At 42.5% G+C, this 15,314-nt stretch overlaps 1 protein-coding gene across 1 annotated transcript in view; it reads left to right on the forward strand.

Moving 5' to 3' along the window:
* Positions 1–15,314, forward strand: part of LOC308103684 (uncharacterized protein) — a 52,649-nt gene that overhangs the window by 16,165 nt on the left and 21,170 nt on the right. The window contains exons 2-3 of the mRNA XM_080453805.1: positions 11,069–11,160; positions 12,863–12,943. Coding sequence (XP_080309931.1) covers positions 11,069–11,160; positions 12,863–12,943 — 173 coding nt within the window. The remainder of the gene's footprint in view (positions 1–11,068; positions 11,161–12,862; positions 12,944–15,314) is intronic.

A 15,314-nucleotide genomic window follows, 5' to 3' on the forward strand; every position in this document is an offset into this window, starting at 1 on the left:
TGTCGGGCAGAAACCTCTTGTCTCCATATTCAAACTTTTTGTGTTCTTTTGTAACACAAATTAACGCCCTACTTGCAAGCGCGGCGGCATGAGGGAAAAAGTCAGGGGACATTAGCTGGGGGGGGGGGTTCGACGGTGACATCATGACGTTCACTGTCAGTTTTGGTGTGGCTCCGAAGAGTAGGCTACACAAATGTAACCAAATGGACTCCTCGGAATTTAATTTAGCCTAACTAACTATAAGCACTAAGTAACTCTGGATAAAGAACAGATTGTAAATGTTTAAGTAATTTTCAGACTTTCTATTTAAGGGACATACATTACTTGGCTCTTCACAGGCCACGAGATGTCAGCTATACTCCATGCTGTAGCCTACAATAAGAGACATTGACAATGACATTAAATTGCATGTTTTAACCTCGATTAGTAAGTAATCAGATCTATGATCACACATGCCACGGTGCACTTTGATTCCACGGAGGTATAGTTTGATGCGCTTTGAGCGTGCACTCTCGGCTTTCACTTTAACTTTTGACGGGTGAACAACTTTGTTCCCCCGTATATTGTTGCAGTAATCTGATCCCTGGTCAGTCAGTCTATCATAGCAGCACTTGATTCTTCTTTCACACCCACAGCCAGCATACACAGATCAACGATTTGTTCTGTATTAGCTTGTCTGACACCTAGTTGGTCGAGATGAGAGAGCAAAAGCACGTAGCCACTAGCCAGTAACAGAACGCTCATTTGCGGCGAGAGGCAAGCATGCAGCCAAAACACAACGATTGCGCAACACAATGGGAACGGTGGGGTGCTAATAAATAAATAATAAATAGACCAATCGATCGCAATAGTGTCCCCCCAATAGTTTGGGGACATTCAGGCCCTTCTGACCCTTCTGTAGTACTTGATCATACTACAGCGTCACACAAAAGCATCAAAAGTAACAGATCCACAAGCTTGTAGATCTGCTACTTTTGATTCTTGAATTTGAATCCTGAAAAGTTTTGGACATATGAGGTTTCCACCCAACAGAAACTATTTGTAACTCTGTTTGTATTTGTATTTGTTTATTGGAGAAATAATACAAAGTAAAACAAGTAAGACACGGACAGAGAGACAAGACAAATATAATCAGATACTAAAGCAGTGGTTCCCACTTCCCAACCTGTTCTTCTGGATCACTTGAAAATCTGCATTTCGAGCTTGTAGATCTGCTACTTTTGATGCTTTTGTGTGACGCTGTAGTGTGATCAAGTAGGCCAGTAGGGCGTTCATTTACAAAAAAACACAAACAGGTTTCTGCCTGACAGCAACGATATGCAGCAGAATTATATTTGAGGTGTGTGTGTGTGTGTGTGTGTGTATGTGTGTGTGTGTGTGTGTGTGTGTGTGTGTGTGTGTGTGTGTGTGTGTGTGTGTGTGTGTGTGTGTGTGTGTGTGTGTGTGTGTGTGTGTGTGTGTGTGTGTGTGTGTGTGTGTGTGTGTGTGTGAACCTGTGTGTGTGTGTGTGTGTGTGTGTGTGTGTGTGTGTGTGTGTGTGTGTGTGTGTGTGTGTGTGTGTGTGTGTGTGTGTGTGTGTGTGTGTGTGTGAACCTGTGTGTGTGTGTGTGTGTGTGTGTGTGAACAGAACCTCTGTTGCACAGATATCCTATCAGAATGTTTGTACAGGGGGACTGACTGGGGGACATGGCAGGGAACACACACCTGTTTAAAGCCCTGCTGCTATACTTAGCTGCACACCGGTGTTGCACACCCAAAATAGTCCATCTACCAGCTCACAACAACAAGCCGTGCTGCACACGCACGCACGCACACCTCTAAATGAATGAGTGGACAGTACTTTTGACTCATTAAATGTTAATGACAACTCATTAACATGTAATATTGTTAAATGTTAATTGTTTCACCTAAATGAAATAAACCCCAAAAATAAGTGTCACTATCCCTTCAGCTGTGTTTATTTACCCAGGTTTTGTTTTTATTACTGTTTCGCTTCTTGAGCAGCTCCAGTTACAGTAGTATGTACTGTAACTGGGTGTGTTGTTTACAAAAGGTATGAAAGCTACATCATACCAGTTATTACTATCATTCATCAGTATTAACCTGTCAGAAGATAACATAATGCCTTTATTAAAAGTAAATATCAGCCCTTGAGTAAGAGAGACAACCTTGATTATTCCACTGTCATTCATCCTTGATTGATGATTACCAGTACGTCAAAGTAATTCTAATGAAGATGTTTCACATGTGAGTGAAATTGCCGGAGGGGGTTTCAGAAGGGCCTGAATGTCACCCCACTATTGGGGGGACACTATCGATCGCGATCGACTGGTCTATTTATTTATTTATTTTTCCCGACCGGCGCTGGTCTAGCACCCCACCGTTTCCCATTGTGTTGCGCAATCGTTGTTGTATATTGGCTGCATGCTTGCCTCTTGCCTCAATGACCGTTCTGTCACTGGCTACGTGCTGTTGCTCTCTCAAGTCGACCAACTAGGTGTCAGACAAGTTAATACACAACAAATTGTTGATCTGTGTATGCTGGCTGTGGGTGTGAAAGAAGTAAATGCCCGCGGGGCTCGGGCTGCTAGAATCAAGTGCCGCTATGATAGACTGACTGACCAGGGATCAGATTACTGCAGTTAAAGTGAAAGCCAAGAGTGCACGCACAAAGCGCATTAAACTATACCTCTGTGGAATCAAAGTGCACCGTGGCATGTGTGATCATGGTTCCGATTCCTTATTAATCGAGGTGAAAACATGCAATTTAATGTCATTGTCAATTGTCTCTTATTGTAGGCTGCTACAGCATGGAGTATAGCTGACATCTCGCCGACTGTGTTAGAACAGTATTTTAGCAGACTACAAGAGGACAAATTAGCCAAATACTGGGAAAAGTGGACATCTCTCTTTCAGCCCATGGACAATGTATAACCAATATGGAATAGAAAAATAACTAACAATTGTAGAATGCAGCCTATTTTATTTTTGTTTTTCTCTCTTGTTTTTTCTTTTTGTACTGTCCTGTTTTGTTATTTCTGTTCCCCCCCCCCCCACTTTTATGTTCTGTCTTGTATTCTTGTATGTGTATCTGTCTTTTGAAAATCCTTTGTTCCAATAAAAATTGAGTTAAAAAAAAAGAACAGTATTTTAGGTTTTTCAGGTCCATAAAATAATGTATTATGCACCGTCCGGGTGCATCTTTAAGGTTATGGTTTAGGCATAGTTTTTGTGAGGTGTTTCGCCCAGGTGGGCCCAGTTGGGCGAAACACCAAAGAAAGAGGGAGTCCCGCATTTACCTGTCAAAATGGCTGTTGTGAAAAGGGTCCGTTGTTCCAGGACAGTTAATCTGCACAGGACCGTGTGTTGTGTTGTGTATGCATATGTGATGTGTGGTGCACACTTGTGTGTCAGTGGTGGACAGTCCTGGGGTTGAGTACTTTGTCCACCACTGCTTGTGTGTCAGTGTGTGTCTGTTTACAGCATTACCTCTTTGCTATTTATGTGTGTTAAACACTCCCCCCGCCACCCTCCATACACAGCCACTGAGCTCTGTCTATTATTGTGGCCATGCAGGATTCTGTGACATTGGGGGAAATTTGTTTTGTTGGAATATTCAAAGGTCTGGGCACCTAAATGCTATTTCAGATTAACAGAAGCACTGAATGATATTTGTGGCCTGCTGGTTGACAGCAAATATTTATTTAGTTTTAGTCATGGTCTTTTGAATACAATTCCATTCATATTTCAGTCATGTGAAATGTTTTTAGTTTTTCAGTCTTTTAGCTGAAAATGTATTTTTGGCGGGCCGTGATGACGTCTTAATGCTTGATTTACATGTAGCTGCGTGCCGAAAATAGTAGTTGTGAGCTTGTAGATCGGCTATTTTCGGAGCGCGACACCCTCACACAACCGTGCATAAAATGACATGTCTTAGTTCTACTGGATCTCTTCTCCACTGTGTGTGTGTGTGTGTGTGTGTGTGTGTGTGTGTGTGTGTGTGTGTGTGTGTGTGTGTGTGTGTGTGTGTGTGTGTGTGTGTGTGTGTGTGTGTGTGTGTGTGTGTGTGTGTGTGTGTGTGTGTGAATGGCCTAGGATCAAATTGTACCAGTGCCTCGCTCCTTTACCTCTGTCATCCTCTCACCTTTCTAAACGGTCTATCTACGTACAGGGAACTTGAACCCAAGCATTCATATTGTGGGGAAAGCTTTCACAGAAGATAGCAGATCGACAAGCTCACAACACGCCGCGTAGCGAACTTGTCGATCTGCTATGTTCTGCAAACAAACCCTTTTTCACAGCAGCCATTTTAACAGGTAAATGCAGGTGAAGATAGCTAAGTTAATTGTGAGTGTTTGACCTGAGGGACTGTCTCCGGTCAGCCATATGGGGTTTAAGTGGTTAAAGAAAAGATTCCAATCATACCAGGGGCCTCTGCAGTAACCACGGTTCACAACCCAACATGTAGCAAGGCAAGGCAAGGCATGCTGGTTGAAAAAGCTCCTCTGTATTTTTATTGCGTCGTCAGCGTTTCGATCTATTCAGATCTTCATCAGGACATATGTCATATGTCATATGTCTTGATGAAGATCTGAATAGATCGAAGCGTTGACGACGCAATAAAAATACAGAGGAGCTTTTTCAGCATCACCAGCTGTGCAGACTCTGTTCTTGTCTTGCACCTGGACCACGGATGTGCGTGCGCTACCTTCTTCATGTGGTGTGGAGTTCACCTCAGTTCTCAGCGAGAAACCGTCAAATTATCATAATTTCTCGGAGGTGATTACCTATGCAGCTTTTGTGGAGTCTAAAGTCGTTGTTGTGTTGGTTCAGTTGATGTATAGTTTTTCTAGTCCAGGGCGGGGTGGGAGGCATATCTTTCATGAGTGTTTATATTGACTTCGATAAAGTGAGCAAAGGGCCACACATTGGACTGTTGAATTGAAACTTTGACATGACTATACTGATTTACAGTAAGCTATTTCCCAGGCCTGAAAAGACAAAGACACAAAGACACAAAGACAAGCGCGCCGGCAGGAGTGAAAAAGTGAAGGGACATTTTGTGGGGGAGGGGATGGACCCAAACCCTAATGGACCCCTGGAATTGGTTCCGAGATCCGAGTGGAGCCAACATAAAAAAAGAAAAAAGAAAGACGCACCCGGACGGCACCCATTATTTTATGGACCCGACAAACCTAAAATGCTGTTCTAACACAATGTAGGTGAGATGTCAGCTGTAGTAGCCTACAGTAAGAGACATTAAATTGCATGTTTTCACCTCGATGAATAAGTAATCCATGATCACACATGCCACGGTGCACTTTGATTCCACGGAGGTTTGATGTGCTTTGTGCGTGCGCTCTCGGCTCTCACTTTACCTGAAGGGGGAACAACTTTGTTCCCCCATATATTGTGCTGCAGTAATCTGATCCCTGGTCAGTCAGTCTATCATAGCAGCACTTGATAGCAGCCCGAGCCCCGTGGGCATCGGCTGCTTTCTTTCACACCCACAGCCAGCATACAAAGAACAACGATTTATTGTTGTGTTATTAGCTTGTCTGACACCTAGTTGATCCGAATTGAGAGAGCAACTTCACGTAGCCAGTAACTGAGCGGTCATTGGGGCGAGAGGCAAGCATGCAGCCGATACACAACAACGATTGCACAACACAATGGGAACGGTGGGGTGCTAGACCAGCGCCGGTCATAAAAAAAACGTAAAACAGCGGTCGGCGAGATCGGCAAGTCGATTGCTAAATAGTGGGGGTATCCGGCACCTATGCACAAAGATACAAAGATACAAAGCTATACACAGCATATTTGTAACTTTGTATCTTTGTAGCTGAAGTTGAAACCTGCTCAACTGATTTGTAGCTGTTGTAGCTGTTGTAGCTGTTGTAGCAGCTACAAACGACGGACAAATGTATCTTTGTAGCTTCATGTCGCTGGCTTCCATTGCAAAAAAAAATAAAATAGCCTCACTAGCCTGTATCTTTGTAGCTGGCAGTGTGAACGCAGCACGAAGGCCTGGGAAAATAAATGTAAACCAAATATGTCAAATATATAAAATTCTTGTGTTGTGACCTATAGGACCCATGCCTGAAGGCCTGCAGGTCCTTGCTTCACAACACAGGAATGTTCTGTTACAACATCATGCTGACCCCCCTTTTTTTTAACAGCTGTTTTACAGCTGTACTTTGAGGTTTTGCATTATGTTATGAATATGGACTCAAGGCAGACTGTTGTACACTTGTAAACATTTGATATATCATTTGCAGTTATGTACTCAAATGGTAAAAAAAAAAGGTAAATGGCTATGTACTCGTCGTTTTTGAGGACGTTGAGGGGATAGATTGAGGCCGGAGTCGGCCCTTGGGCCGTGTGTTGCCCATGTGTGTTCTCTAGTCACTGCAACCAAGAAAAAGGACAGCATTTTACACAGTCCAACAAGTTCTCACATGCAGGATTGTGTTTCTGTCAGCTTCTGTCCAGACATTCTTCTCTCTTCAGTCAGGAGGGGGAGCCTAGTATAGATCCCTGGGGGACTCCGGTCAATTGTAGGGTTTTTTTTCTTCCCAGTAGGCATTTTGAGAGGTAAACACAGGTTATCGTTGCTGTCGGGCAGAAACCTCCTATCTCCATATTTTAACTGTTTGTGTTTTTTCGTAAATCAATGCCATAGGGCAGGGGCCTTCAACAGGGGGTCCGGGACCCCTAGGGGGTCCTCAGAGCTACTATAGGGGGTCCGCCAAATCTTTGTGTGATAGGATTTTTACATTAACCACTTGAACCAGAATTACTTTTCTGAGGGGAACATTAGCCAAAAATAGCAGATCTACAAGTTCTCAGAGCATGTAGATCGGCTATTTTTGGCAAAGAGGCTATAGGGGAAAAAATAGTAAAAAAAAAAACTTTAATCTGAAACACAATTTTATACAATATAGAGTAGGAGGTCCCTGCTTCATCTCTCTCTCAGCTAGGGGGTCCTTGGCCTGAAAACGTTGAAGACCCCTGCCACAGGGCATAGGCTACTTGATCACACTACAGCGTCACACAAAAGCATCAAAAGTAGCAGATCTACAAGCTCGAAACAATGCGCGAAGCAACGTGTTTTGAGCTTGTTGATCTGCTACAATTTCTTTAATATTAATCCTGAAAAGTAACAGTTTTGGACACTCAACAGAGACGTTATGATAACCTCAACTCTCTAGATTTGGTACATTTTACCTGAGTTGCCTCTTCACCGTGGACCGCTTTTTTTCTCTCCACACCAAATCTCTTTGGCCAAATAACAGCCGATCTACAAGATCAGACAAAACACACACTCCCTGGATGCCAGAGTAGAACCTCTGCCCCAAATTCTTCACATGGGCCTGTTAGCGCCACCAGAAGGCAGATTTTGTCCAAACCTCACGCAAATCGGTACACAGTATCTCTATAGCAGTGGTGTGTTCTACCGTGTTACGCAATATATACGTACGTAGTGTGACCTGTAGAAATTCTTAATAGCCAAGTGTAGCCCTCTACTAACCATTTCATCCATTGCAAACGCGCTAGCGTATACCCACGACCACGCGCATGTCGTGCAGGGAATGATTATCGTATACCTCAGAAAAAAACCTAGAACACACCACTGCTCTATAGTCATTAAACGAAACGGGTCATTTAATGCACGCACATTCCCTCTAGGCCGAGGAAGAAATGCCGCTTGAACATTTCTCTGTGCCAGCGTGGACAGCTTCTAGTTAACTTCACGCTTCCACACAGAAACGCCCACATGAAACAAACCCATAATTACAATTTTTTTTTGCCTTCAGCTGAGTCAGTGTACCTGTAAGTAAGTCAAAATGTCTAGCAGACCTTGTATAGAACTGCACTTTCTGTGCTTTTCTTTGCAAACTGTTAATAAAGTATTCAATCAATCAATCAATCAATCAAAAGGGTTGGTGCCGTGGTCAGTCACCCTCTCATATACCGTTGCGTCAATGTCAGTCAAAAAAAGATCATATTTACTTCGATAATTATTCATAATAATCATTACAAGCAACCATGTGACAACAGTTTATTATACGCAAAGTTACTATACTGTCTCTGTTATTAAGAAAATGACCCTACCGACTGAAAAGGTGAAGTATAACTGCTGTTTTTGTGTAATCGGTGTTCTTTTCTAGGCATAAATAGACCAGAACAGAATGTTTGTAAACAAATAATGGATTTCCACACAATATAAAATAAAGAGTCCAGAACATTAGCTATGTCTACAGTAGTTTGTCAACCGGATATTCAGAACAAAATAATATATTTCTAACAGTCAATAACAATATCATAAGACACTTATGATATTGTTATTGACTGTTAGAAATATATTATTTTGTTCCGTTTGTCCAGAAATAAGGTTAAGGAATAAGACTGGTCCAACGCGATGCTGCCGGCGTTATCTACCCGGAAATACATTTTTGGCTGTGTGCATGATGTCATGAATTATGATGATTTGGTTTATTACCATTACAATTTAGGAATTTAGCAGACAGAGCAATTTACAGTATGTATGTATGTACTGCAAGGTCACAGCAGAGTTCTAAGAGAACAAGTAAGCACTACATTAGTACTGCATTAACCCATTAAAACAAGGAAGGCATTTTAGATTTTATATAGCAACATGAGTTTTTCAGAAAACTCTTAGGATTTAGAACAGTGGTTTAGAAGAGCGGTCCTCAAACATAGCAGATATACAAGCTCACAGCGCGTCACCATCGTGCCGCGCTGCGAGCTTGTACATCTGCTATTTAAAAAAAATATATATCATTTTTATAACTCAAATCTTCTCTCTTGGGATCCCTGGCACAAAACATTTTTGGTCAATAAATGGTCGTTGAGGTCATCAAGCGCGCTGTGTCATCGGAGCTACAGTTGTAGTTTTGTATCTTTGTATCTGGAAGTTGAACCCAGCTCAACTTCAATTTGTATCTTTGTATCTTTTGTAGCAGCTACAAACGTTGGATGTTGCTTTGTATCTTCGTGTCGCTGGCTTCCATTGAAAATGAATGGTAGCATGTATCTTTATATCTGCCTGTGTGAACACAGGCCTCAGGTTAATGGGTTCTACACTGACAAATCATAAAGCATCGGTGGCATCATGTGACAGAGAGAGGGTACGCATTAAGGTTTCATCATGGTTCATCATCCAAACTCAAACTGACACAGGAATGGATTACATCTGCATTTCTGCTTGGATTATGTGCCAGACACTGGGAGTCCACCCACCCATTCACACACCCATAGAAAACATGCACACACACACACACACACACACACAATCACAACATCATTAAAGAGCAGCTTGAATACCAAAACGCTCGCCCCAAAACACAGTCGCCCCGGGCGCAAATCTGGCGGCCTCGGAACGGTCTCTACCTGGTATTCCTGAACGTAACCTCAGTAAACTATGCCTAAACCTAACTTTATTCCTAACATGAACCTCAGTAAAACAGTGTCAAAACCTAACCCTAATCCTAACTTAACCTCAGTAAAACTATGCCTAACCCTAAACTTATTTCTAACCTTATCCTCAGTAAAACAAATACAAGAATACAAGAGCCGAGCGGTCGGCGGAAGAAAATGGGGGCGAGCGTGTTTTGCTTTTGGGGCGACTCTTCCGGTTACCAGCAGCTTTCATTATACAGCCTATACTGTATATTGTTGCTGCCATTTTCAACCTATATTTATATAATTAGTCCTCGCTAATGTCCATTATAAAATTGTACCACTTTTGTCTATTCACTCTGTGTCTCAGGAGGGATGTGGACAGTTCAGCAACCCGCCTACCAGTAACATCATCGATGGGGAATCCAAGCTAATAGAAACTGCAGGCTTTCTACTCCTGGAATGTTAGCATGCTATAATGGAAGCCATTGTTCTTGTGTTAATAAAAATCTAAATTGTTTGGGGAAAAGAATCTGCCTAACGATGATGTCACTGGTAGGCGGGTTTCTGAAATGTCCACAGCTCTCCTCTGAGACACAGACCTAATAGAACAAAATGGTACCATATTATAATGATTATTAGTGAGGACCAATTATATGAAGATAAGTTGAAAATGGGTGAAGTCGTCCCCTGTGTGTCTGTGGGTTTTTATGAACATTGAACCAATGAAAAGTATTGACAAGAGCTTGTGACTAAATAATAACTACATTGGATCCATTGGAACACAGGTTCTTGTTACATTTTCTGAAAAGTAACAGTCTTGGACATACAGTACAAGGTTTCCAATGGACAGCAATGAAATATTGTATCAGGCAGACTTGATGCATTTCTGGCTGTATTCTACATTTTCTTTTGTGTAACCAGCTACCACTGATCCTACACTATATAAATAATTTAGCCGGCATTCATAGCCAAAAATAGTACAGTATCTCCCTATGAGGTGTGGCACAACAACACTGAAACGTCAGAGAACCAGTTGTATTGGGTATGAAGTATGATTCTGACATCCTAGGCATGATGGGTATGTGGCCCTGTGGTTGGAGGTGGTGTTTCTTTCTGACCAGGACGACATAGTCTTGATCCCTTCAACAATCCAACAACGTGCATCATTCTGTGAACAACTACATGATGTTTGTTTAAAGGGCAAGACCACATTGGTAGAGGTTTGGGTTGTGTAGTTACCTTGCTATGGTGTAACTCCAAAGATGGACAAGAAATAAGAAATAATTGCTCCATTGATTAGAAATTGATTATTCAAAATATGCTCCTCATTGACTTACATTATACAGTGAAACAGCTCACACGTCACTCTTTTAGCCCGTAAACGAACACAAACAAAGCTGATTCAGAGAATATCATCACCAAACCCAGTACTGTTTTTTTTTATTATAAAAATGTCAACTTCCTGTTGATTTTACTATTTGAAGTTCCGGATCCGGATCCGCGGATTCAGTGCGTGTTTTCTTCTTAATAAAAATCGCAAAATCAACAGTATCAGCTGAATATATCTAACAAAGAAAAATGTGTGTGTGTGTGTGTGTGTGTGTGTGTGTGTGTGTGTGTGTGTGTGTGTGTGTGTGTGTAGACGGGCCAGATGAGCAGGAGGAGATGGAGGTTGGGGGCGGGGCCTCTGACCAGACAGATGAAGGAGGAGGAGGTGACAGCTATATTTCACAGGTACACACACACACAGCCACAGCCATCAATCATATATATCTATAGATTGATAGACTAATATCACTGCGTAGAAGACAATCTGCCCAGGGCAATCATTTTTTAGCTGTAGCAGATTCGTCTGGTTTCCAGGCTAATAGATTGATACATTTCCTTATTGATAGTCGTTGAGGGACAGACAGACAGAATCTGGGAGAGAGTGATACAGTAGAGGGGAATGACATGCAGCTGAGAGTCCAAACCAAACAAACAAACTGATTCGATTCTACTACTTCTCGGCCTTAAGCTCATGACCCACCTAATTCTAACACACTTTGCTATGGTTTGGGATGGGTCAGGGTAGAAGACAGGGTTAAACTAAGGGATAGTTCACCCAAATCATTTATTTTTTTCTATCGATTAGTCATCCCATGGAGACTGTATTCATGGATATTGTTTTGTTTTTAGCGCATTCCTAAGCGAATAATTTGATGACCAGCGGACCGGTAGGCAGCGGTTCCGGTAGGAGACACAAAGGAGACTCTTTGTGTCTCCGACCTAACGGAACCGCTGCCGGTCATCAAATTATTGGATTAGGAATGCGACAAAAACAAAAAAAATATCCACAAATTCAAGTCTCCATGGGATGTCAAATCGATAGGAAAAAAGTCATTTTGGGGGTGAACTATCCCTTTAACCCATCCAGATCTGAGGCCGATTCTAAAAACTCCTTCTAAATTCGGACCTAAGTTTTCTGAAAAACTTAAAATATGTATTCAAAAATTACAAAACATTTATGTTGTTATATACCCCCAAAAGGGGTTCCCGTCTTGAATGGTATAGTTACAAATAGGGGTTCCCGCCCAAATATGAATTGAATACATAGGACCACAATGGAAACAGGGGGGGGGGAGATCTCTGTTGCTGCACTACAGCCACCAGGTTGGTCTGGGTGCCTGAACTAACATTATTTTGTTTGTCTTCAAAGCCTGTTACGGTCTTGCACCTCCCTATTATTGTGGAACTTTTAGACCAATCTCCCAGCTCCAGGTCACTCAGATCTGACAGTCAGCTGTCAACACAAATCTTGAATGGGGGTCCCTGGCACAAAATCTTTTCAGATGGGGGTCCCGCGGGCGATATACACCTAAATTGTGGGGTCCTTGACATGAAAAAGTGTGAGAACCACTGGTCTACCTCCTCCCCACACCGACAGTAGGGGTCAACGGTGACAGGGACTACAGTATACACATGGGGAGGATTGGCACAATGACTAAATTGGCAGAAAAATGTCAAATGGGAAAAAGATAAAGACAAAGAAATGTGGGCCATCTTGTATCATGTCTCTTTCTCTCTTTGTCTCTCTGTCTCTCACTCTTTCTTTCTCTTAACCCACAAATAAATCCCCTGAAGAGAATTACCGTTGTGATGCCACACAGTACAATCCACTGTGTTAATTTGACTTTGAAAGTGTAAAGACAAGTGACCCGTAAGGGGATAAGATAAGGATTCAGCTGCTATAGTAGTGGTGTGCACTTTATGCCTCATTGGATGAGCCTTTACCGTGATAATCTTAGTCTTGTGTGTGTGTGTGTGTGCGTGTGTGTGTGTGTGTGTGTGTGTGTGTGTGTGTGTGTGTGTGTGTGTGTGTGTGTGTGTGTGTGTGTGTGTGTGTGTGTGTGTGTGTGTGTGTGTGCGTGTGTGTGTGTGTGTGTGTGCTGTGCAGGACACACTCAGTGGGGAGGAGTGTCTGAGCGAAGAGGAGAAAAACAGACGGAGAGCCGAGAAGAGGAGAGCCAAGAGGAAAGTGAGTATAGAGAGATGGACCAGCGCCACCAACAGTCCACTTACACACACTACACCACCAAACACGATTGACCCGTATAAGTAAGGGTCTATTTTTACATACACTCTCAAAGTGAAACTTATGTGGTTTCAAAATGAGATATCCAGAAATGGAACCACTTCTAGACTTAGTAAACTGGACTCGAGTTGGCTCTGTACTTGCTTTCCTTCCTGTCTGCGCCCAAATCTCCTCGACAAAAAAAAGACGATCTACAAGCTCACAGTGAGCTCACGTGAGCTTGTAGATCGTCTATTTTTGGCTAATGTTTCCCCCAGAATATTGATGCTGGCGAGGTTCAACTGGTTAAAACTAAAGACTCATGCAGTCTAAATTCAGAATGTGTCTGCTCAGATTGTACCACCATGAAATCGTATGTGTCCTGTTTACAGACCCAGTTAGAATGACTGATGGTCAGGGTGTGAGACAGGAATGTAGGACCCAAGCGCAGAAACGACGAAACAGAGGCAGAGCAGTCTAAATTAAAGGGTATTTAATAAGAAATAAACAGGAAGCACACTGAGGAAACTGAACTTTACTGGGAAACACTAAACAGCTCTGGGACAGATATACTCACATTGTATAAGTAAGTAATAAACTGGCAAGAAATATATACAAACACAGGGCTTAAATAGACACATGACTATAGACACAGGTGAACTCAAAGACAAAATCAACACAGGTATTGGCTGGGGCACAACAGGACACAGGTGGAGAACGTGACTAATCAAAGGGTAGGTGAGACAAGACAGTAAATGCCCGCGGGGCTCGGGCTGCTAGAATCAAGTGCTGCTATGATAGACTGACTGACCAGGGATCAGATTACTGCAGTAATATATGGGGGAACAAAGTTGTTCCCCTGTCAGTTAAAGTGAAAGCCGAGAGCACACGCACAAAGCGCATTAAACTATACCTCCGTGGAATCAAAGTGCACCGTGGCATGTGTGATCATGGTTCCGATTCCTTATCAATCGAGGTGAAAACATGCAATTTAATGTCATTGTCAAATCAATTCTCTTATTGTAGGCTGCTACAGCATGGAGTATAGCTGACATCTCGCCGACTGTGTTAGAACAGTATTTTAGGTTTTTCGGGTTCATAAAATAATGGGTGCCGTCCGGGTGCGTCTTTAAGGTTATGATTTAGGCATAGTTTTTGTGAGGTGTTTCGCCGAGGTGGGCCCAGGTGGGCGAAACACCAAAGAAAGAGGGAGTCCCGCATTTACCTGTCAAAATGGCTGTTGTGAAAAGGGTCCGTTGTTCCAGGACAGTTAATCTGCACAGGACCGTGTGTTGTGTATGCATGTGATGTGTGGTGCACACTTGTGTGTCAGTGGTGGACAGTCCTGGGGTTGAGTACTTTGTCCACCACTGCTTGTGTGTCAGTGTGTGTCTGTTTACAGCATTACCTCATTGCTATTTATGTTTGTTAAACACTCCCCCCCACCCTCCATACACAGCCACTGAGCTCTGTCTATTATTGTGGCCATGCAGGATTCTGTGACATTGGGGGAGATTTGTTTTGTTGGAATATTCAAGGTCTGGGCACCTAAATGCCATTTCAGATTAACAGAAGCACTGAATGATATTTGTGGCCTGCTGGTTGACAGCAAATATTTATTTAGTTTTAGTCATGGTCTTTTGAATACAATTCCATTCATATTTCAGTCATGTGAAATGTTTTTAGTCTTTTAGCTGAAAATGTATTTTTGGCGGGCCGTGATGACGTCTTAATGCTTGATTTACATGTAGCTGCGTGCTGAAAATAGTAGTTGTGAGCTTGTAGATCGGCTATTTTGGCTAATGTTTCCCCCAGAATATGGATGCTGGCGAGGTTCAACTGGTTAAAACTAAAGACTCATGCAGTCTAAATTCAGAATGTGTCTGCTCAGATTGTACTACCATGAAATCGTGTGTCTCCTGTTTACAGACCCAGACAGGAGTGTAGGACCCAAGCGCAGAAACGTCGAAACGGAGGCAGAGCAGTCTAAATTAAAGGGTATTTAATAAGAAATAAACAGGAAGCACACTGGGAAACTGAACTTTAAACACTTAACAGCTCTGGGACAGATATACTCACATTGTATAAGTAAGTAATAAACTGGCAAGAAGTATTTACAAACACAGGGCTTAAATAGACACATGACTATAGACACAGGTGAACTCAAAGACAAAATCAACACAGGTATTGGCTGGGGCACAACAGGACACAGGTGGAGAACATGACTAATCAAAGGGTAGGTGAGACAAGACAGCCAACAGCTCCAAGGAGAAAAGGAAACATTGGAACGATACTACAAAATAAGGTACAAGGAGACAGATCCTCCTGACCATAG

This window comes from Gymnoscopelus braueri (assembly GCF_963280865.1).
Source record: "Gymnoscopelus braueri genome assembly, chromosome: 2".
NCBI lineage: Eukaryota > Metazoa > Chordata > Actinopteri > Myctophiformes > Myctophidae > Gymnoscopelus > Gymnoscopelus braueri.